At 40.5% G+C, this 24,349-nt stretch overlaps 1 protein-coding gene across 1 annotated transcript in view; it reads left to right on the top strand.

Moving 5' to 3' along the window:
* abcc2 (ATP binding cassette subfamily C member 2) overlaps nucleotides 1-24,349 on the top strand; it is a 43,755-nt gene continuing 19,406 nt past the window's right edge. Inside the window, exons 1-21 of the mRNA XM_088635951.1 lie at nucleotides 1-541; nucleotides 4,624-4,797; nucleotides 5,886-6,032; nucleotides 7,134-7,274; nucleotides 7,382-7,504; nucleotides 8,476-8,531; nucleotides 9,274-9,493; nucleotides 10,236-10,405; nucleotides 10,769-10,946; nucleotides 12,234-12,488; nucleotides 13,320-13,385; nucleotides 13,806-13,943; nucleotides 14,622-14,768; nucleotides 15,014-15,098; nucleotides 15,774-15,840; nucleotides 17,436-17,562; nucleotides 19,435-19,611; nucleotides 20,494-20,661; nucleotides 21,561-21,744; nucleotides 22,544-22,679; nucleotides 23,338-23,431. Of these exons, the coding sequence (XP_088492077.1) occupies nucleotides 500-541; nucleotides 4,624-4,797; nucleotides 5,886-6,032; nucleotides 7,134-7,274; nucleotides 7,382-7,504; nucleotides 8,476-8,531; nucleotides 9,274-9,493; nucleotides 10,236-10,405; nucleotides 10,769-10,946; nucleotides 12,234-12,488; nucleotides 13,320-13,385; nucleotides 13,806-13,943; nucleotides 14,622-14,768; nucleotides 15,014-15,098; nucleotides 15,774-15,840; nucleotides 17,436-17,562; nucleotides 19,435-19,611; nucleotides 20,494-20,661; nucleotides 21,561-21,744; nucleotides 22,544-22,679; nucleotides 23,338-23,431 (2,895 nt within the window). The 5' untranslated portion in view covers nucleotides 1-499. The remainder of the gene's footprint in view (nucleotides 542-4,623; nucleotides 4,798-5,885; nucleotides 6,033-7,133; nucleotides 7,275-7,381; nucleotides 7,505-8,475; nucleotides 8,532-9,273; nucleotides 9,494-10,235; nucleotides 10,406-10,768; nucleotides 10,947-12,233; nucleotides 12,489-13,319; nucleotides 13,386-13,805; nucleotides 13,944-14,621; nucleotides 14,769-15,013; nucleotides 15,099-15,773; nucleotides 15,841-17,435; nucleotides 17,563-19,434; nucleotides 19,612-20,493; nucleotides 20,662-21,560; nucleotides 21,745-22,543; nucleotides 22,680-23,337; nucleotides 23,432-24,349) is intronic.

The raw sequence follows: 24,349 nt of genomic DNA, 5'->3' as shown, positions 1-24,349 counted from the left end.
GTCAGGAAACAGACCCTGCTTGTTATTATCTACTGCTTCTTTGGGATAGGAGCTCTTTCTTCTCTTTGCTTTCCTGCTGGTTTCTGAAACTTTTTCTTGAAATGACCAAAGGAAAAACACAGCCCACAAGAAGCGGATAATACTGTCCTGGTGTGCGAAAGGTTCAGTTACACATTAATGTGGTCCATTGCCAGTCAACAAAGAAGAGCAAGAGTTTATGATACTGTGTTTATCGCATGAAGTCATTACCTTCATGCACTTTGCTAACACTTCTGATTGGGAGAATAGAGGTAGGGGCCATGTAGGGCAGTCTGCTCTTATTGCTGAATCATGCGCAACCCTTCACCTCTATGAGGTTTGTTTGTTTGTTGCCAGCCTTATAATCTATCATAGTTTTTAGAAAGCTGCATTTTATGCCTTGCATTTCTGGGAGAGATACCAGGAGCATTGGATACACTGACCCCCTTCCAGAGGAGAGACTCCAGCGTCTCTCAACATCATGTCCACAGCCCTCGACAGCTTCTGTGGATCGACTTTTTGGGTAAGTTATTATAGTTGTAGAAATTACAATCAAATATTTTATAGAGGCAAAAGCCCATCAATATGAATAGTCTACATTTTTATAGCCAGTGATATTTTCAGTGTCTGAACCATGCACAAATTAGAGTCCTAGTAACCAGTGAAATCGTGAGTCTGGAAAACTTTTTTTTAACACATGGCATGTTAAGAGACACTGAAAATGAAAGGTGTGGTGTGAAATGGCAGTGAGACAACTGCTCTGTGCCATGCATCAAATATCTTTGAATATAAAAACAAATATGAGAAAACAGAAAAATAACACAAATTGTTTTAATCTTAAGAGGTAAAACTTTTTATAAGGGTATTTTTGTCAAAAGCAGATTTTCCTTACTCAGAAAAGATAATTCCTAAAACCTAAAAAGTTACTAAAAGACTGTTGTTATATAAAGGTTGTCGCAAGTGATATTCCTTCTGTCATATTGTTGAATGTTGTCTTACGATACATCTGATTAGATTTGTTGTGGGTTGTAGTATTCCACCATCTACTGACACTGCTGTGTTTCCACTGTGTCATGCCTGCTGTGTCATGCCTGGACATAACTCCTAAATCTGCTTTACTGCATTTGATGTTGAGAGCATTTGCATATTTCCTAGACTGTGCAATTGCAACTATTAAGGAATGGTTTCTAACTGATGACCAGTGACTACATTCATTCAAAATCATTATTAACTTTCGTTTTGGTGATTTTCACATACTGTAGATTTTTTCTTGAACAGCTACTGTATAACATGTTTTATTTCTTATGTTCAGAAGAGGTTAAAAGTAATCACACAATAAATAGATACAGTATATGGATAAAATATCCCCCCCAAAGTATATGCATTGTGTTCATTAATGAATATTGCATTTAATAAAGCAGAGTTATATTTGTTGTACTGTGATAATCACTTCTATTAGTTTCTTTATAAAGTATTAACTGAGCCATTTTTTAGAATCTGCATTATGTTTTTGGTAAAATATATAGAGTACATCCATAAAACACCTTGTCACTAAGTGTTTTAAACATGAAAATAATTGCATTCTCCTGTCTAGCTTTCAGTTCAGCCACACATTATCTGTGCACCATTTAAATATTTAGATATATTTTTAAACGTTCTGTATTTGAAACCTCTTGGTGTTAGCCAAAGTTTAATAAAACAACTTTTTTTATTAAAAGGGTTAGATGTACTGTGTTACACCACATTATACCTGGCTCCTCCTGCTAGAGCTTTACAGACAGTTTTCCCCATTACCATTGCCCTGCTTGTTTTTTTTACAAGAAAGTGCAATCTTTTACTATACACTTCAGTATTGTTTTATTCTCCTAAAATACACGGAAAGCAACATTTTGTTCTAAACACATTTTCAAAAAGCTTGGAGACTACAGTACGTACTTTTTATTGAGTCCTTAAAAGGATTATTAGATATCAGAGCTGTGTGTAAGAAAGGGCAATTAAACAGTTGATCCTACAGCAGTATTAATACACTACAATCAGTTAATAATTGGAACTAAATGAACTGCAAGAGACACAGTAATCTGTACCGGAGTACAGTTGCATCCTATCAGAAAATTTCCAATGCAATTACAACAAATGTGAAATCTAAGATAGGAGATATCTGGTTTAAGAGTGTGCAGATTGTCCCTATAATCAATTTGAATTGGAGATTTAATTACAATGAATCACAACAGACTCACCATAGAAATACTGGAAACACCAGATTCTAAAAAAGCCTGATCTGTCCTCAGAAACACCTGCAGATTCTATCATTTCTTTTATATTACTGCATCATTACGTGTGTGAAATAAACAGAATGTGTTTACAACATAGGTATTACCAGGCCTTGCCCTTGCTCTTGCGAAACCTATTTAGTGGCTAAAACGTTATGGTACTTGGTCAAGTTAATGATAGCAATGGCCTTAACATGGTCTCCAGGACCAATGGAAGCAAAACAGCCCCATAACATCAAAAATCCGCCATCATATTTTTCAGATTTTTCCTACATGTGCATCATTCTTTCGACGGCGATCTCACTGCTAGTGTACGTGGCCAAAGAGCTCTATTTACATCTCATCTGACCGTAGCACCCGGTTCTAATCCATGTCCTATTTCCATTTAGCAAACTAGTTGTTTTTTTTCTGGTGGCCCTTCCAGCCTACTGACATGGAGGTGGCATCTAATTGCAGATATGGAGACTTGGTGACCTCTTAATGTAACCAAGCACTGTAGTGCTCATCTGTGGCCCATGGATTTTTCTTTGCCTCCCAAACCATCCGCCTCACTCTGTATGAGCGTAAGACACACTTGCATCCTCTACCATGCAAGTTGACCACTAAACGCACCTTGATTATAGCCCTAATAATGGTTAGTGTTATATTGAACGTTTTTTGTATTTTTGTACCAATTGCCTGATTTACAGTATGAAGGTCAACAACCATTTGTCTGTTATGTTTCTGAGTTCTTTGTCTCGCCCCATGTTAATGGATGACAAAGGCAACAAAAGTCATCTCATCTTTACAGCCCGGTGAAACAGGAAGCCATGGAAGGTCATAACATATGTCTGTAAGACTGAGACGCAAACTTGTAGGATGTTAGTGCAGATTTATTTTTTTTGTTTTATTTATAAAAGTCCTTAGCAGTGCCAATAATTCTAACATCTATCTGAGATATAAAATAAAACCTTTCATTGTTAATTCAAAGGGAGAAGCAGGGGTTAGTAAAGCACAGAAAAGTAGCACCTGGACCGTGCCGGGAACCTGAGGTTCCTGGGTTGGCTGGCTCAGCACCCTCTGGGGCATGAAAGCAATAATACCCCAGACTTGCTGAGAGTCACTTGAGAGGCGCTGCCTCGTGACTGGGAGCCTGGCCCTCAGGGGATAGAAAGGAATAGATAGACCCCTTGACTCACCGAGAATCACTTTGAGGCACTGCCTTGCGACTGGCAACACATCCTTCAAGGGGAATGAGAAGGAACCCCTTGACTGGAGGAATCATTTAAAGGGGCGTTGACCCCAGGAGGAGAGAATGGAGAGAAAAGAGCTCCTTGAGAAGGAAGTGAAAGAAAGTCCCCTGACTCACAGAGAGCCACTTTGGAGGTGCCGGCTCACAAATGGGCTAGGCCCTCAGGAGACCTCAGGAGACCGGGTGGAGGAGAGCTGCTGGAGAACAGTGTGGCCAGGGATCCCCTCTGACTCATGGTGGGAGAGCCTTCTCAGGCGGGGTCAGTTGGCACTGCCAGGAAAAAGTTCAAATTCAAGTTTCTATGTCAGTCCAGCCATATACAAGTATACAGAGGAGCGAGATATCATTCTCCAGGTCTACGGTGCAAATACAGACAGACACTGACATGACAATGCTATAGGCAATGTAGATATAGACATTTCTGACAGGGTACAGGGTACATAAAGTGCAATGTGCATAGCACAATTTACTTTACAGGATTGTGCAAAGAATTGTGCAAAGAATACATCAGACAGTATGCATGACATTGGGCAAAATAGAACTAGGTTTCCAGATTTGGAGTAGGTGCAGTAGGTACCAGGGTGTTGAGGAGCCTGGCACCCTGTGGAAAAAAGCTGTTACAGAGTCTGGTGGAGCCTGCCCGTATACTGCGATACCTTTTCCCAGATGGTAGGAGGGCAAAGAGGTTGCTGGAGGGGTGGGAGGGATTGTCCACAAGGAGGAGGGAGTGTTAGTGTGGTTAGGTTTTAAATAAAAAAAGAAAACTGAATAATAGAGGAAATGAAGGAGCACTTCTCCCCCAAAACCTTCACCTTTCAGTTTCCATTAAAAAACATTTTTTTCTAAACAATTGCATTCGAATTAAAGTCTGTAGTTTTTATATATAAATTGAGCTTAAAATACTGTATAACTCATTGCCTGTATTTATTTTGCGCAACTTTTTTTGTTCAGCTTTATCAAGATTGAAGCAATTGATTGAATTCAAGCAAGATTGCCAATAATCATGGAGATGACTGTATGTTTAACAGCTGCACTGGCCTGGCTTTCTGAAACTCATCACTCACTCAATCCTCCTTTTGAACAATGTTCCTATTTTTGTCCCAGAATTCTTCATTTCTGGACCGGGCTGACCCAGACTTGCCTGTGTGTGTGGAGCGGACGGTTCTGGTATGGGTACCATTGGGCTTCCTGTGGGTTTGTGCCCCCTGGCACATCGCCACCCTCTTCAAGAAGAGAGCCCAAACAGCACACCTCTCTCGACTCTACCTCTGCAAACAGGTATTGCTCAGAGCCTGAAGGACACGGCTTGGACGGCTGTGCGCTTTTGGTTTAATCATTCTGGCAGGGTCTGATAATTTAATCACCTACTAAATGACATTTAAAAGTGACATGCAAATCACTTTCTATTATGTCAATGTAAGCAAGTGATTAAAATCTCTCTAAGAGGTATGAGAACGTTGTAACCAGTGCTATTGTAACAATTACTGTGCAGACGCAAGAAAGGTTACGAGTAAGAGGAGCCCCTCTGCTCAGTCTTGCACATCGGTCTGTTTTATTGTTATTTATTTTGGATGCCTTTTTTTTCCATAGCAGCATACATTTGTACCCATTTATATGGCTGGGCATTTTGCTGCAGTAATCTTGGTGAAGTACTTTGCTCAAGGTACTTTATTCACCCAGGATTTAAACACCAGTGCTCCAGTATTCGTACGCAGCCAATTCAGGCTGGAGCAGATGTGACATTTAGTGAGGACAAACCAGAAGGAGTCTCCGGAGTGTCCACACTGAAAAGCAACATGAGACATGAAGAAATTATTACAATGTAGGTTTTTGGGATTGATGACGTTTCTAACATGGAGTTGACCCTGTCTCTAATGGAAAGAAAGGTTATTCTCTCAAGGAATATCTGTAGTATCTGACATTCTGTACAGTACAGGATGTAAGTAGTTATTATACCTTTCCTGTCTGTTGTGGTCTTCATGAGGTTTTCTTTCAACATTCCTTATAAGTTATGTTGTGGCTTACTGTACTGTACATTTTAACCATATAAAAAAAGCTTATAAAGCTAATGGGATGGAATAGGATGCAAGCCGTCGAGTCTGTGTCGACCCATGGTGACCCTATGGATAATTCCCCCCGTCACTATCCATAGAGTTTTCATGGCAAGATACGAAAGCCAGGCCTTTCTTCCGCACAGATAGTGCAGCTGTTGTTGCCATTGTCACGGAAACGTGATCCTCCGCCACCAACACCATAAAGCTAAGAGAGCTAATAAAGCTAATCCATGTAATTCACTTCTGTAATTTTGTGCATTGACCCGCTGTCTCTTGGTTGTTGTAGACCTGTTGTTTGCTGCCCCTTTTCAGGCATTGGTCAGTCTCCTGTTCCTGACAGCTGTTGCTAGCTTAGCTGTCACGGTGGCAGAGGACTTCGGGCCCCTGAGGGACGAGACCTCCAAAGGAAAAAACCCAGCCGTGTTTTATACCAATCCTGTCCTGTACGCCATATCGTGGGTAAGATGAGACCAGCTGAGGTTCACCATTTACTGCTGGATATAAAATCACATCACCTGTGTGATTAGAGTGGCCCACTACCACAGCACTACATCCAAAATCATCTTCATTTTCAGTCAAAGCTACTTTTATATCTTTTGTAAATAGATATGCAAGTCAGAGAAACCAGTAATTTATGTGAGTCTAGTCTGAATCAGAGATCTGAAAATTTTCACGAATTTAACGTTCTAACACATGTAATCTAAAACACCTTTAAGGTACAGTAAGCTATTGATCAACACAATTTTTTTTCTTATGACCCCGGCATTACAAAGAACAGTTCCCTTGGGTTGACACCCAAGTAAGTTAAAGTATTTTTTAATGAAACAGATGTCCTTTGTTTCGGTTATACTTAAATTTAAATTTTACATTTTCTTTCCTTTATATGAAGACTTTTATGTCACACAGAATGATTTATTATATTTTTAGATAAAACCCACTTGTACCTAAAATATGTTAAATCAGTTGGTTTCCTGGAATCAGAGTTCATATTCTGCCCTACCAAATGTTAAATAATGATAGTTTTCATATCAATGACAATGTCAAATAATTCCAGAGGACTGTAAAGCTGTTGAGACTGTACTGTGTTAAAGGCTATCACAGAAGACCTCCCTTTAGGCATGTTTGTTAGGGCATGTGCCATGGCGTATCACTGAAGGAAACAGCAGACCTGTTACATATGTCAGTTCTGACAGCTACCAGAGTTGATTAGAAATGTCTGGTCAATAATAAAATCCACACCAACCAGATTCAAGCACAATTCAAGCCTCAGGAAGGTATTGACCCTCAGGTGCATGATGGATTTTGAGTGGCTGCTATATTTCCATGAAATTCATGGCAACACGTGCTGCGCCCATAATCCCATGTGACATATTTAGTCATGAATGGAGCAGTGGAAGGAGTGATTCCAGGTTGATCTGGTTTGAATGGAGCCATGGCAACAGAGTGGTTCCAGAGGGATCCATGGGACATTTGTGGGAGTGCGTTAGATAGACAGCAGATGGAGGAGACAGTGCAGCAGGGATCGTATGGGTACTCACGGGCCACTTGATTTCCCCCTAGCTACTGGTCCTCGTGTGCCAAGAGAGTGTGCGTCGGCTGGGCAAGTCCGGTGACTCTGGAACCCTCTTTCTTTTCTGGATCCTGTCAGTGCTCTGCGAGGTATTCGCCTTCCAGACTCTTCTACGGGAAGCACTGGCACAGGTAAAGGAAAGTGATTGTGTTGAATTTGACCACACCCTTCGACAGCTCATTGGCTGATGCACCTCTGCTCGTCTGTCTCTCTGTCTTGCGCTTGTTGCGGTCCACAGGGTAGCATTCCTGATGTGCCACGGTTCTGCCTGTTCTACATCTCCTATGGCCTCCAGGTGATCTGCCTCATCCTGTCGTCTTTTGCTGATGTCTCCCCAGAATCCTTTGGCAATATTAAAAAGGTATCAGTTTATGGCTTTAAGCTTTATACCTTGTACACAACTAAAAGAAACAATATTGTGACTTGGAGCTGTATGGCAGATGAGAATAAATTAAATGGTTAGTGTTTCAAAGTGCTCCCTAGACTTTAGAACTGCCTAACACTTGAGAGGTATATTGTTGATCTTGATGTTGTGGGTTCAAGCTTGATTCATGTCACTAACTAATCGTGACTAGGACTCCCCAAGCAGTAGCACACAACTGTCTTGTCATTGGCAATGGGTGGGTAGGATTAACTGGCCAGGGCATTCTTGGCTCCTGATATCACTGTGACCCCTAGGGCATGGCAGCTGGTGCTGTCATATGATTAGGGACATGCCTCTCCTGTATCCGGTGTCCTTTACCCTGTATCTGTTGTCCAGTTCTCATATCATCCCAATTAATGTAGCAGTAACCCACTCACTATCTCTTCCTGTATAGTGAAAACTCCAGAGACTAATGATTTAGACCAGTGTCATGAATATCTATTGAGACACATTTGTTTCGTTTCAGCATTTGAATAATTTCAGCAACTACATCATTTAACCCTTGGATTATAAAGAATATTTCTTTCGTATGTGTTAGCCTATTTCTATATTGTTTGATGCCTAGGACTAGGCAGTGCTTACAGCAGAACTCAGGTGGCACCAGAAGCGATGAATGTATATAAGGGATGTATTTACAGTGGCGTCAATGGACTAGAAATTTGATTTAATTAAAATTAGAATGGGTTTAATTTCTTTACAATTTCAATTTCTGGAGGAAATAAGAAACAGTATTCCTAGTTTCCTCAGGTACTGGGGATGTGGACTACAGAAGATAATAGTGTAGAATTAGGATGTCGATTTATCAACAGTGTTGTGGACACTAAGGGCAGAGAAGCTTTTTAAGAGTGTAATCAATGAGCAATATTTGTAGGTGATAAAGGAATAAGAAAACCTTGTTTTGGTTTCAGAATCCAGAGGCAGGAGCTTCATTTCTCAGCAGAATCACTTACAATTGGTTCAACGGGTATGATGACCTCTCTTCTTTTTCTCTCAGCCCATTACTGTGTTCCAGATGCGGCATAGGCAGTGCTAAATTTACATAGGCAAAGCGTGTCCACCTGGATTGCGCACTTCACTCTGAGGATTCACACATCTCTTAATCACAAAGAGACTGATTAAGCACTGGCAGGCAATATACTGTTTATTCCACCCAGTTTGCTTTGTTTGGAGTCATCTGGGCACGAGAGACACATTCCGACCCACTCTGGGGTTGGAGTGTGATAAAGGCAAACAGTTTAACCGTTCTGGGCCCTTCATAATCCAGCCCATTCCTAAATGTCTGTCAACAAAACCACAAGGGTTTTTTGCTTATTTAATCACACCAACACTAATACTTCTAAGAGATTGTAAAAGCTTTATTTAATAATACTACAGCAACCCCCCCCCACTTAGTTTCCCTTGCAGAATCAGCTATGCTTGAAGAGAGGTGAGGGACGGTACCACAGACCCATGAGAATGAGTTTTATCTCAACTGAAAGATTAAGGGCACCTTCTACAGTGCATGCAGTGTCCTCTGTCATCTTACTAAGGCACTGCTTTGCCATATCTGATCCACAGTAAAGATACACACTCTGGTCCATTAGCTGTGCTTCCAGTAGGAATCTAGATTTCCTCTGATGATTCCTCATCCAACTCCTGTGTTCCTTTCAGCTTGATGTGATTGGAGTTCGAGGACGTTTTAAGGGCTCTTGTGTGCTTTCCCACAGTATGGTTGTAAAGGGCTATAAGAGGCCCCTGGTAGAAGAGGACCTATGGGAGCTCAATCAATCTGATGCCACTCAGACCATCTATGGCAAGTTTGAGAAGAGGATGAACGGGGAGTTGAGGAAGGCCCGAGGCAAGCTGGAGAGGAAGAAGAGGGACCGGAAGGTGGAGGCACAACAGAATGGATTATCCAAAGGCGTCAGCCAGGATGTACTGGTGATGGTACGAGTGACTGCAGCCCTACCACAATGAGCAAAACAACATCAACATGCAGTAGTTCTGTTGAGACAGTGATATGTCATGTAGTACTGAAGTAATAGCAATTTCATAGAGCTGGTGAAAGGGATGCTTTATTTTCATTATTTTCTTCATTCTTCACTGAGTTATGTGCCCTTAGGGCAGTCCTTTGCACTGCAATTTTGAATCATCCATGGGAGGCCAGGTCTATTAGTTATGAGCCACAATTCAGCGGTTTCTGTGCTTTTAACAATTTTGTTCACCTTTGAGTCTAATGTGATATATTAAGCAATTTATACTGTATATTACGTATCTGAATTCAGCCCAGACGTTTCTACTGTGGTCATGGAAGGATGCAGATGCAAGATGTTCTTTACAAATAATTTCTAAAGAACTTGAATAATCTGTTTAGTCCATCCAAATGAGATAATCCTGGGGGTGTAGTGACCTGTTAGAACTGCTGTACTGTGGTGATCTACAGTACCTCTTTCATGATTAACCTTCACAGAAAATCAAAAATGAAAAGGTCAACAGCAGTATGTCCACTGCTATATAATTCTGGGAATCGTGGCTGCTGTCTAGTAGTATTTATTTTGATTACAAATAAAATATTTTGGGACAGATTCAGAAATTTACACGAACATTGGACATCTTTGTTTTCATCAAATGACTGCTATTATTTATGGTTTGGGGGTGGGCTTTTAGATCTTGTGCTTGTGGTCTGTAGGAAGAGAAGGGAAAGAAAAAAGTAAAGCAAAAGCAGAAGGAGAAAAGGAGTTACGCCCAATCCTGGCTCATCTCCTCCCTGATGAAGACTTTCAAGTGGGTGCTGGTTGAGTCGGCAGTCTTGAAACTGCTGCAGGACCTGCTGACCTTTGTGAGCCCACAGCTGTTAAAGTAAGTCCCTGAGACACTGCCCAGACTGCATGGACAGAGCTACCTATAGTTGGCAGATATACAGTACTGTATAGTTAGAAATAAATTGAATAGAATAAAGTACATGATCAATATTTCGAGGGAGAGAAAAAAAACTCAGAACATTATCATGTTAATTGCAAAACACTAATCATGCAACACTTAGTGTGTTTAGCCTTCTAACTTAACATTTCTCTTAAATCAGTGCTGTCAGTGTTACATCTTCTTGAAGTTAAATAGCTATACCGAGGGAGGAAACATTCAGCAAAAACAGTTACATACAGTGCTTCTGATTGTTTGCCAAAAGATGCACATCCCCTAACAGTGACTTTTGTTTTGTCACAGGCTAATGGTCTCCTTCACACAGGACTCTTCCATGCATACATGGCAGGGATATGTTTATGCAATCTTGCTGCTGCTGGTGACAATCCTGCAGTCTGTGTTATTACAGCAGTATTTCCACCGCTGTTTCGTCCTGGGAATGCAAGTGCGCACTGCCATCATGGCTGCTGTCTACAAAAAGGTATGATGTTCACTTCCTCAACTGTCACTCAGATCAGACTGTGTCATATTCAGAATCCTGCATTGCTGTGTAAGGTTCACACCTGGTTTTATTAATCAGTCCATCCATTATCGGAAAGCAGCTACATCCTGGTAGGGGTTGTAGCTACCCTGGGCCTACTCCAAAAGCATAGGGCCCAAGGCAGGCCACATCCTGGATGGGAAGCCAGTCCATCATAAATCAATATTTTAGAGGCACCAATTAAACTATCTGGTATGAAAATAGAGCAAAACCATATACAGTAAGTACAAGTGTCAGATATCATGCAAATCCACACAGAAGATGCCCCAATCCAGAATTGAATGTAGGTAGTGTGAGACGTTTATGTAGTGAGAAAAGCAAATTCATAAAGCTAAGAAAGAATCATGTGGAATCTTTCAGAGTGTCTGTGGAGGGCTCTGGAATTTATGGCCACTTGCATATGAAATATTAAATACTTTTGTTAATTAATTAATACTATACAAATACCTATTGTCTCAGTTTATGCCTGTTGTCAGAACTCCATTCTCCATATTTTCTAAATCAGGCTTCTGGTAATGGAATGATGTATTACTAATAAATATAAAAAAGATTATTTCTCAAAAATTACACTTTGAATAGCGTGACTGCTGGGAGACCACAAGATGATTAACCAACCCTTGTTGAGTAGTTTCAAATTTTATCTTTGATATACGGATTATAGTCTGAAAATATAATTTCAGTAAATTTAGCATAGTAACACATCTGCCTATAAACTTCTGTTTTACAGCATTTATAAAAGGGTTTGTAAGAAAAATAAATGTAAGCAAAGTACTACTGTAGCTGTGTTAATACACCTTAAAAATACACCTTATAAAGTAAAAAGCAAATTCCCCCAAATGTATGTTTATATACTGTACACCCTGTTTGTAACCATTCCCAATTGTTATTTCAGTTTATAAGTTTGAACTATGTTTTAATTTCAATATATCAATTGAAAGAGCGGAGATGTCTCCCTGGGGCTTCTATGTGGCATTGCACACAGCTGCTTGAGAAAGAACCTTAGATAGAGTATGCGCCTCGATCTCTAGTGTCGCAGCAGATGGAGGTGAACTCCGGCTTTTGTAAACATTGAACTGGGTTGAATGACAAATGTCAGTTGTAAAACTGGAGGCTACAAAAACAACAAAAAGAGTTTTGGCAAAAACTCAAACGCTTGTCCGCAGAGCTCATTGAATGTTGTGTGGCTGCAGTGTGCAGTCGGTGATGGTGCTGTGTACCCTCTCTCAGGCCCTGGTGGTATCCAGCGATGCGAGGAAAGAGTCGACGATGGGCGAGACAGTGAACCTGATGTCAGCTGATGCCCAGCGCTTCAATGATGTCACCAACTTCATCCACCTGCTGTGGTCCTGCCCCCTGCAGATCATCCTGGCCATTGTGTTCCTGTGGCTGGAGCTGGGCTATGCCGTGCTGGCTGGACTGGGGGTCATGGTGCTGATGGTCCCTATCAATGGCCTGCTGGCAACCAAGTCCAAAGGCTTCCAGGTGTGGTGGCTTCTCAGTCTCATTCTCATCCTGTAATGAGAAATAAATCATATTCTGGACGTGGGTTGCATGGTAATGGGCTTAGCGGTATACAGTACAGTATATATCCATCCATATCCATTCTTCAGTTTTTCAAGGTTTTAACATTAAAGCATAAAATGAAACATCTCTCTTTAGTGATGAAATAAAATGAACTAGTCCTCAACCAAGCTTTCCTTTTTTTATTGTCCTCTCTACCTATTGTGCTCATGAAATAACGTTATTTAAATATTCTGCAAATATTTCCTAAAATAGTGAAATGGTTTGGGAATTTTCAGTAGTAGCACATGTAATTTGTTAATAAAAAAGTTGATGGAATCTTTTTCAAACAGTTATGTGAGGACTATAATTATAAACTGGCACTAGACTCACCTGTAGAACTGTACTTCTACTTGGATAGACGGATACATCTTAAAATCTGAATATTGTAAAAACAATTCAGTTGAAGTTATTAGAAGTTTACAGTGCAAAGATCCTCCTTATCAGATATTATAACTTTCTTGGATTTATTGGGACTCTTATTTGATGGATCATTACCACCTCAGAATAATTTGTTTATGAATCTTCCTGCTTACTTATCCTAGTTTGCAATAGGTGCCATTACCTGTTAACTTGTCAACACTACCTGAGCATATTTAAGAGTGCCTGGTTACTGAATGTCAAATGCTATTTGAGTATATTCAAAGGAAAATATTTCTCCACATTAGTGGATCTCTTCACCACTAGTCATGGGGTGGTTATTTATCTCATTGAATATTCATTGTCCAGTATATTCATGTCCTCATCTTTCAGATTAAAAACATGCAATATAAAGACAAGCGTATGAAGATCATGAATGAAATTCTCAACGGCATCAAGGTAATGTTCCTCTTTCTCCTTGTCTGCTTCTTTCCCAGCTTTGGGAAAAGGACATGCCAAAATATCCACAAAATAGTTTTGATCTGATTTGATTTGATCAAAAAAAGATGCCATAGTACAGTTCATAAGAGTAGGGGTGCAAATTTCACCCTGGAATGCTACAATCTGATTTGCTTTTGTTTCAAATAAAGTAGTTTTTCAATTCTTAGTCTAACCTGTTGTGTAGTGGGGCTCTTGGTACATAACGTTAAATGTTGAATTGCCATTTGCCTTATGAATCTTTACAGTCATAAAATGTCTTTCAGTATAGTCCATTTTTGAAGGGATGTGGCCAGAGGTCTACTGTATGCAGGTTAATCCGAGTCAGTAACAGTGTTATGAGTATTGGTCTCCTACACATTCTCTTCCTGTGTGATTCAGATCCTCAAACTCTATGCCTGGGAGCCCTCCTTCGAAGCCCAGGTCCAGGAAATCAGAGACAAGGAGCTGAAAGTGATGCTTAACTTTGCCTACTTGGCCTCAGTTTCTACATTCATATTCTACTGCGCACCAGCTCTGGTGAGTTACTGTTAGGGAAGTATTAGGGGTGGCTTTTTATGCAGGAACAACATTATTAAAGTACATTTTGGGAAAGTATGTTTAAGAGTGCCTGGGTACTGAATGTCAAATGCTATTTGAGTATATTCAAAGGAAAATATTTAAAAATGTTATTTTTAAAATATTTCTGAATTTACAATCAATGTACTATTGCCATATAGCTTGTCAGGGCTGGTGTAGCAGGATATCACCAGTTGTCAGAAGGTTGAAGACTCTCTGCTCTACCTTGGCCCCAGGGTGCACCTAATAGGGGCCAAGATCATTTTAGAAATGGTCACACTTGATTTTCTTTGAAAGCCATACAGGGCAAGGCTGTGTGGTGAGGCAGAATTATAGCCAGTGCTCTTCTACCTTCTCAGTATTATGAGGAAGAATAATTAGAAAACTTCCAAAATTCATGCTCATTTGTGTACTAAGTTTGTTAAATTTGTTTCTCACTGCACATTGTTACCTGATAAGTCCTTTGTGTCTCATTGGCTTACCCCGATTTCAGCAGTGTATCAATAATCAAAAATAAATTGGGATAAAATGGCAGCTCTGGGTCTCCCATGTGGGTGCTGCACTTTAGTGGAGGATAAAGTGGGTCCCGTCCTGTTGTCATGCTGAGTGTTTGAATGGTGACGTTCTCCTCTCCTGCAGGTGTCCTTGGTGAGCTTCGCTGTATTTGTCTTGGCCAGTCCTGATAACATCCTGACCGCAGAGAAAGCCTTCACTTCCATCTCCCTCTTCAACATCCTGCGCTTCCCCCTGGCCATGCTGCCCATGCTTATTTCCTCCATGGTGCAGGTGAGCTCTCGCACTTGCACGCCCTCTGTCACAAATACACAGGCAAGAAGGCTAACCGCCACACCTCACGTGTGCACGCTTGCTAAAACATTCCCCGACATATATGCACAGAAATACTAAAGGACAAAAGCACGGTTGAACTAGGCACACAGAATATTTCTAACTGTCACCAATTATTTTTTTATGTTTTTTGACAATTAGGAATCTTAACACTGATGTTTCTGGCCTTCTGTATCTGATTTCAGACGGGTGTCTCTCTGAAACGCCTGGAGAAATTCCTAGGCAGTGATGACCTGGACACCACAGCAGTGCGCCATGACACCAGTTTCAGTGAGTGAGCAGCAAGCGTGGATAAAATTCAGAATTCCTAATTTTCCGAAGCTCTTTTTCATTACATGTGTTTTTAATGCTTATTTAATATGTTGTAACAAGTGAAGTTGGCCAGCAAAATACTGAATTTTAGACCCCAGCTAAAACATTACAGCTGTGTCTAAATAAGGTTGTGTTGTGGAAAATTGCAGATTTCATTCAATCTTTAAAAAGGAACATCCCCAAACCAGTGGGACTGTCCAGTTTGCTTGGAAACTTCTGTATATTGTACAATTACAAGTCAAGGGAAGGGTCAAAGCTGAAGAATGGTTAGGGCCCTGTTTCCCACCAGAGTTCAGTTTCCCACCATGGACACTTCTGTCGTGTACTTCATGCAGTCTGCACTGTTTAAAACATGGGCTGCAGATTTGCTGTGGGTAACCCTGCAAGTAAATGAAGTTCCATTGAGGGGGGGTGTCCTATACTCTTTGTCCACTTAATGACACAGAAAAGTAGAAAACCTTCAGTCTGAGGAGCCAACAGGTCTGAATATGAACCTTCCAAACTGAGGTACTACAATGCACCTGGAAAGATTATTATAAAGTAACAGATTTTGTAAATGGAACAGAACTGAATTGTTTTTGGGGATTGGGGGAATGACAGAAGGAGCTCCCATGTTCTCTGTATTCTTTCCAGACACGGCTGTGAGCGTCTGTGGTGCTACTTTCTCCTGGGAGAAGAGTGCGGAGCCGGTTTTGAAGAAGTGCGTTCTTTCAATTTTTCCTGACAGCTTTACCATACTGAGATAAAAAATGATTTCACACATTATAATCAATGGACTTGTCTGAAATCAGTATCTTTGACATTGCGTTAAATCAGTGCAGAACAGAAATGAAAAGGACACATGCAAAGGTTTTCCTTCACACCTGATGTGTTTTCTGAACAGTGACAAAGTTTAAACTGGCTCTGCCAGTTTCAGTCCATTTGAGCTCTCAGTACCTCCCTTGAACCCTTGATTGAGCTACTAATTTGATAAATTTAATCATTTTAACTAGTGTTTTTTTAATAGATTCACAATTTGCAGTTATGACTGTCAATTCAGTTAATTCAAGGAAGTAGCTGAGAGCTGATTTGAACTGGAAACAGGTGGACAGTAGGCTGGGTACTTCAAGGAAAAGGGGTTTAGAAATTCAGGACACTGGAGGAGAGTAGACATGCTCATCTCCTAAATCTGCACCAGAGGGTGCTGTTTATTCTGGGATGTGTGTTTCCTGAGTTCTCGTTATGTCTGAGCAGACCCAGTCTATACTCAGGACAGCAGAAGCTATGGGAAATTTAACTGCAGGTTTATACAATGCCATTGAGCAGTTTGTAATAAATGCTGCCTGCCTTTACTTAAGCAAAAATGCAAGTGAGGGTACATGCTGAAGCAAAACTAAATCTGTAACCAATTGCTGAAACATTCTTTCTGGATAGTAAAATAGCATGTTACAGTATTTGGAAGAAGGCTCCACGGCAAAAATGTTGTGTTTTCTTTCTTCTTCTTTTTTTCAGCATGGAATAAATATATTACTTGTTCCTGTTACAGTATTTGTCACACATAAGACCATATTTAGAATATATGTTTTATTTGCCAGTTCTGGGTTCCATGTTTCACATCACAATTTCTTCTTGTTATAGGTGCCTTTTTGAAATGCTCATTTCTGTGTAATAGTGAAGAGCAACATGAATAATAATATTAATAACCAATGTAGCCTTTATGAAATCACTCTAGACATGTTCCACAGTCGTATCTTTCTCTGAGTGGAAGTCAGTTGCTTTAAAATGTTGATTGTTAGAGACAGCGTTTTTATTATCGAGTTTGTAGCTGCAATAAGTTGCACTTCTCCTCATAAAAAAGATGAAAGAATATTCTGCTGACTCCATAGTTCACGAGAAACTTGATCATTCTGGAAATTAAAAATGATTAAGTCTGACGCTGCATACGATTTTTAAATACCACCAAACAACATTTAGAAATGAGTGGAAACTTAAAAAAAAAATCTACACTGATGCTGGCCAACAGCTTTTTCAATTGTTAATGTGTAGAATAAAGAATGATGATGACTCTGTGGAAGCCAATGAGATACTGGGGTACAGTCTCTTTGCAGGAGAATGGTGGACTCTGACGGGATGATGTCTTGCTCTTGTGAAGAAACTTTCCTGTCTTTTCAGTTTATATTTCTAGAACAGCATTTTGTATAATTTTTTTTACAATTGTTTTTCCCTTTTTTGGCATGTGCTTTTCTAAATTGTAACTGCAATAGCAGCAGTAGTGTAACACTGTAATTCTACTCTATGCTTGTGTCTGTCTCTCAGTGTGTGTCTGGACATCACGCCCGGCCGGCTGGTGGCAGTGGTGGGAGCGGTGGGATCTGGGAAGTCCTCTCTGGTATCAGCTATTCTGGGAGAAATGCACACGATCAGAGGCTACGTGAACATTAAGGTAATGGACTAGGTCTCCTGTGGAGTTATAATTAATGGGAACGACAGGCAAGCTGTTATTGAATCCCATACTGTATGTATTTTCAAACAAGTGCATATGTATTGCTAATTGCTTATTCTAAATTAAGATATATTTTTTTTAAGAATAAAATACTACTTAAGTCTGCTACAATGTTGTTTAGTTTCCACAGGCAAAGGTGTACGGAGCACTGCTGTGGATGGCCTACACCTCCTTTGTTTCCTACAAAGTGACTCTTGGGACCTTGCAGGGTGCCTGCTAGCTTGTAGTGATGAAAGTGACAGACACACCTCTTATGGTACTGCTAACACAGTGTAAAGCCAGGTGGAATCCAGAGTCTTCAAAGAGATGAATGGTTCTGGCAGGTGGACCATGTGAGGGGGACCATGAATAGGTCCTCACTCCACCAGTGCTGTACTGAAGTTGTGGTGGTAAATAGGAATTGATGAATTGTAGATGATTCCAAATTTGGTGGTTGTAAAATACAGCATAATTTGTTGAAACTAAATATACAGTACTGAAGATAACTTGTAAATTGTGTTTAAGGCAGTTTTCCAAGGTGAGCTGAGGCAAGTGGATTTCTCATCAAACTATCAGTGTACCACCAACAGGCAGATATTTCAGTCTTTTATATCCATGAAAAATCTAATACTTGCCTTACAAATGTTTCATACAACTTTATCTACACAACTTTGCTGCAGCCTAGACTACAAACAGGTTGAAATCTGTTGTGCAAGAAGTATAGTAACTGCAAGTTTTTTAGGTAAATTTGCAGCAGTAGTTTTCAGAGGCTTGGAGAGTAAGTACTGTATATTAAACTCTTTATCTAAACTACAGCCTCTCTCAGTTATTACTTTGCCTACTGGGACAGTGAGATACAGCCAGAAAATTTAAAACCTTTCCTGCATTCAACAAATGGGTAAAATAATTACAATAAATTACCCTGGCTGGGCATCTTCCATCAATTCCCGTACAAATGAAAGCACTCTCTGTGGTCTTCCTCCTAGTTGTACACACTTCACATAAAAATAAACACTCCTACAGTCTTGCCCATTGTTTTCTCTACAGGTAATCCTATACAAAATCGGATGATTCAGGTTTACATCAGAGATTTCTATGAATACATTTTTGTTTCAGGATTGATTTTCTGACTAATTTGGCCAAATGAAATGCTGAATCAATTGTCCTTAGACGATATTTCAAATCTCCTAAATACCTACTATTTTATTCATTAATTTAAAGATAACGTAGGATTCTCACCATTATTCAGTTCTTTCAGTTCTTCAGCCAGACCAGAACAGATATCCTAGATGTTCTGGTCTGAAGATGAGAAGGAAAACATGAAAACCAAGACAATGATAATGGCATTAACTCTTTCGTTTAGGGTCAGGGACAGGTCTGACCCATGCCTTATGTGGATGAGGTCCTCTCAGACATTTTTCAGGTCCAGGTGTTGGGGTGCTCCAGAAGGACTTCTGTGTCATAGTCTGTGGCCAAATAATGCGCATAGTTACAAATGTGTTTTAAAACTGGGAGTGCTATTCCTTTAACTACAGTACCATAACTGTTTCTAGTGGGACTCATGTAAGTCCTTTAGCCATCTCACAGCACGACCTGAAGATTTTTGCCCATCAGTGCTCCCCAAGGACAGAGCTTCAACAGTTTTGTGAAGGAGTTGGGACCTATTCCAACAGACTCATGGCTGTAATTGCTGGAGATTTGCTGTAATTGTTTGAGATTTAAGTAATGCATGCAATTCCGACAATGTCTTAAAACTGGGTATTATTTAACTGCTTCTAGTGAGACTCAAATAAGTCTTATAGCCACCTAAGTGAAGTGGTCTGGTCTTTGCAGGGTTCTTTGGCCTATGTGCCCCAGCAAGCATGGATTCAGAATGCTACGCTGAAAGATAATATCCTGTTTGGGTCGGCGCTGCATGAGGAAAGGTACCAGTCAGTGCTGGAGTCTTGTGCTCTGCTGCCTGACCTGGATCTGCTGCCTGGGGCTGACCAGACAGAGATTGGGGAGAAGGTAAGGAGACATGCTGTGTAGTCTGAGTGTCATCTGGGCAGTAGAATGGAGAGCAGGGTCACATGTGTACAACATGTGGACAACAGGAAACAGAAATAGCAGTAAGACGTCTTTATGTGTCACAAGTAAAGATGATCCCTGCTTCATGATGGTTGCTGGGGTATCTTTACATATAAACACTGAGAACACAAATGTCCTCAAAGGTTCCAGGAAGGTTTCTGATTTTATTGTGTGGGTGTAAAAGATGAGCAAATGCAACCAAAATGAAAGTCTTCTTTGATTAGGTCAATACACCATACTAGAATTAAACATAATGTGGCTCGACCGACCATACTCTGACCACACACAGAGTGAACAGGCTGTGATCTATCCAACCTTGGTGAAAATCTTGGCTCTGGCTCAACATCTAGGGAGGAAACAACACACACTATTACATTCCCTATGTGTAAAATCTCTCATTACACACATTTAGCAATTATTCATTTTGGCAGCAAGTTAATGGTCTCTCCCAGAAGACTTTTGGTGCCTCCTGATGGTAGCCCAGTAGACAGTTTCCTCCTCTGCCCTTGTCCTAGGTGGCTACCAACCACTCTGTTACGGGCGTTGTAGTGGTATAAGGCTAAATGTTCATTAGCTATTCTGAAGTGAAGGGAAATAATAATTAGCTATCAATGTACAGTATGTAATAAAAAAACCTCAAGTTACGGGATATTTGGCCTAGCAAAATGATCTGCATTCTATACAGTGACTTTTATAGAGGGTCGATTTCAGATACTGTGTAGTCTTATTTGTAATATCAAGAAGTTAAGGTAGTACTATGGAATAAAAGTATCCTGTCAAGTATTCTGCGGCCATCCAGTGACCATGTGCTGTGTTGTACAGGGAATAAACCTTAGTGGGGGCCAGAAACAGCGGGTCAGTCTGGCCAGGGCAGCCTACAGCTCAGCTGACATCTTCCTGCTGGATGACCCCCTGTCCGCAGTGGATGCTCATGTGGGAAAACATCTGTTCGAGAAGGTGGTGGGACCGAAGGGGCTGCTCAAGGACAAGGTCAGTGTTGCACCTTCACTGTATCACCAATCATCTTCAAGAGCAAGTTCACCACAGGCTGGTCTGAGGTGGAGCGCAGTGTGATCTGAGTTTCCTGCTGGCCTAAGGAGGCCTCCTTTCACTCTTGACTCTGGACTGGAATGGTCTGTTACACTAATTAGAGACCAGAGACCTATCGAATATTGTCTTGTGTTAATAAAGCCAATATGTAACTCAATCCCTTAAAGACTCATCTAAACCAGAAACACACCCTCTCCAATGATACAGTTCTGTACTGTATGTCTGAGTTCTGCTCTAGGGTATCTTACTAATTCTAGATTCTATATCATGGTTAATTGTTCTCAACCTGAGTTAATAACAAATTAATTTAAGAGGGTGATGGATGATGTACAGTACAGTAATATGGCCCTGTCATATCAGGTGAAAAAGACCACTGGGGTTTGACTAAATCCACAGTTAATTAGAAATTGTTTGAATTCATTATTTTGCTCTTAACACAGAATGATCACAACATTGCATTGTTATTCTTATTATAATTGAATAATCTTCAGTATTGACTATGGATTTTATTAAGTGATCATAACTGAGAGCTCATGTTCTTTAAGTTATTCTTCAGAGCTCTTGACAGTCCAAGTAGTTTTTCATGGTTAAGAGCAGTAACAAAATAAATTATTATAATTTAAATTAAATTAATGAATTATGTACTCATCTAATTTACAAAATCAAAGACATATTTACAGTATGGCAGAAAGACCCATTATATAAGTTACTACCAATGAACAAGATAATTCTTCCTTTAAAATACTTCCGTACTAAATCATTTTTACTTGTTGCTCATTTTAATGTGGCAGGACTTTGTTATTATACACTCCAGTCATGCCACCACTCTTTCTCTGCAGACTCGTATACTGGTGACACATGGAGTGAGCTTCCTCCCATACATGGATGAAATTGTGGTGCTGGTGGATGGAGAGGTGTCTGAAATAGGCTCCTACAGCAGCCTGTGTAACAGTGGAGGAGCCTTCTCCAAGTTCCTGAGCACCTACGCCAAAGAAAACAACACTAAAATCTCACAACAGCAGGGTGAGTGGTACTGTACTTCTGTTACTTCAATGCTAACAGCACTGAAAAACCTCTGTTTTTCTACACTTCAGTTATACCACACGACCTTATCTTATGACAATGTACAGTAGGATAGGACGGTTCTGGATAATACTCAAAGTAAAAGGGTTTAACACTTAAAATGATAGATTAGCCTCCTGAGATCCTGATAGGAACCACAACTGAGGAACACCAGAAGCATTAGGGGGACAAAGTAAAAGAAAGATTGAAATTGCTTGTGAGAATTAAACTAATCAGGAAAGACAGTTCATTGGAAGCAGTATATACTGTCGTTTAAGAGACACAGCCAGGACAAGTCCTCAGAGGAGAAATCTCTTCTTCTAGTTAAAAGCTCCTGAGCTAGTAAAACCTCTGTAGGAGGCGAAAAAAAAGAGACAGACTCTCCGGGAATAGAAAGGGGAGAAATTGGGCTCCAAGATGAAGATCTGATCTAGTGGATGTGCCGCTGTCATCTCCTGAAAAGCAGTAGTTGAGGTTGGCTGATAGTCCTGAGAGGATGATCGAACTGAGAAAAAGTTTGAAGAGACTGTACAGATGGCATCTCAGTAATGGGACAGGGTATCCTCAGAAGGACCAGTATCCTCTGCCTGTCTTTGCCACAGCTATAGAGGAATCTATAGAGGAATCTTCTCTAATACAGAAAGAACCTGAGAGATAACATCCAAACCTGTATGGATGGTTTTTAATACGCAATAAATTAAAATAGAGGTCTAATAATGGGGTCATTGAAACAGTCTTGTCATGTCGTCTCTCTGTGCAGATGGAGTACTAGAGGGAGAAGAGCAAGATGTGCTACCTGATTCCCAGGAGCCCCAGGTGGACAGCCCTCCCGAAGACATAGTGTCTGTGACACTGAAAAGGGAGACCAGTCTGCGTCGCAGCCAGCGCAACGGCAGGTAGGGTGAATGGACAGACAGATCAGCCAGATCACCTGACCACCACTTTCTAAGGCTTTGCTCCGCTGTGTCTCGCTGGTGTAGAATTACAACCCATCTGTGTGACATTAGTTATCAAACCAGATTGCGGATGTTAGCAGGCTGGGGTTTGTTAAAATTCAAGCCTGCTTCACTAGCATAATGAGCTCTGAAGAACTGATTGGCAATTTTTCTTAATATTTTCTTATACTCTCATAGTACAGCAGTGTTGAAGGAGAACAGCATTAAATAATTCATTTGCATTTTATTTACCTTTATACTTCAGAGATTTAACAGTTGATATATTGTCATTGTAGAGCAGTTTTGATCCACAAGGTTTCAATACTGTTCATACAGTATGAAGCCTGCAAGAGGGCAGCATTTACTGTAAGACAATATGTAACATAATATGAGACATTAACAAGCTTAAGCTAACAGCAGTATTAGCAGTGTTCCAGTGAGTCTAAGATGTGTGTCTTCTCTTCTTAAATGTGTCTGGGCGTACTGTATGTAACAAACTACCGAGCCATTGTAAACACAGTACCTTGGCCTCTTGCTGAGGCGTTGATGAGATTGATTAACCATTAACAGGCCAGATGGGCCAAATGGCATCCACTCATTTCTTACCCTTCTTGTGCAGTGTGAAGCAGAGCAGACGCACCTCACAGAGGAAGTCCACTGAGGTGAAGACAGGCCAGCGACTGATAGAGAAGGAAGCAATGGAAACGGGACAGGTACAGTATGGAGTTCTTTCCATTTGCTTGTCCTGCTCCTGCTGTCTCCCTATAAACTCTTCTGCCATTATTTAGGTAGCCACAAACAGGTCACTTAGTACACTTATGTACAGTATGTGTTTCTTTGAAAAATAAAAATGTCCATCTCAAAAATCCAAAATCAAACACCATCACTTCTGAAGTATCAGGACTACTACCAATATCGCCCCTGCTCTGGTCTGTAATGAGTCAGTGAGTTCCAGTGCTTAAATGTTGTATTGCTTTATGTTTGTGCTGCTATTATTCCTCAAATACATTTTCAGAAATCTGCCTTTTTTTCCATTCATTAGTTCTGTCAGTCCCTTAATTAAGGGAGAGAGAATATATGATTAGCATAGTCAGCTTCAAGCGAAGAAAAATCCATCCATATGGATGGGTTATCAGTATTCAGAAATGAAGAAGGGGGTTGCCAAAGATTTCTCCATGCTGAAGGGAACTTGGACATCCAAAAGTCAAGGTTTAAGGAGCTCTGGTGGAGAAACATTAAGTGCTAGAAACTCATCTGGCAAATGAAGAATGGAGGGGAACTTGAATTTGTAACAGAAGACTTCTGAGAGTGTGAGAAAGCTTTGAGCTGGTGTGAAAGGTGAAAGCAAAATGGTCTGTGAAATAGAATTTTGGTTTAGTTTTGAGGTGCCTGGGGTTTACAATAGGCATTTATCTAAAGGCATTAGCGATGACGGTTGTCACAAGGTAAGCATTTCATCCTGCTCCTCCTAGTGCAGGGGAAAGGACAAACAGTTAATGTTAGGAACAGGGAGTGGAGAGAATGGGAGGTGGATGATGAGTTATGTAGTGTGCTCTCTGAAGGCACCAGTTCTGTAGGGTTTGGGCATTTACTGGGACAATTATTCATTGTAGCAGTAAATCACAAAATTG

The sequence above is a fragment of the Lepisosteus platostomus genome, chromosome 6 (assembly GCF_059453375.1).
Source record: "Lepisosteus platostomus isolate fLepPlt1 chromosome 6, fLepPlt1.hap1, whole genome shotgun sequence".
Lineage (NCBI taxonomy): Eukaryota > Metazoa > Chordata > Actinopteri > Semionotiformes > Lepisosteidae > Lepisosteus > Lepisosteus platostomus.
Note: the sequence above shows the minus strand (reverse complement) of the source record. Positions and strands in the feature narration are given on the sequence as shown.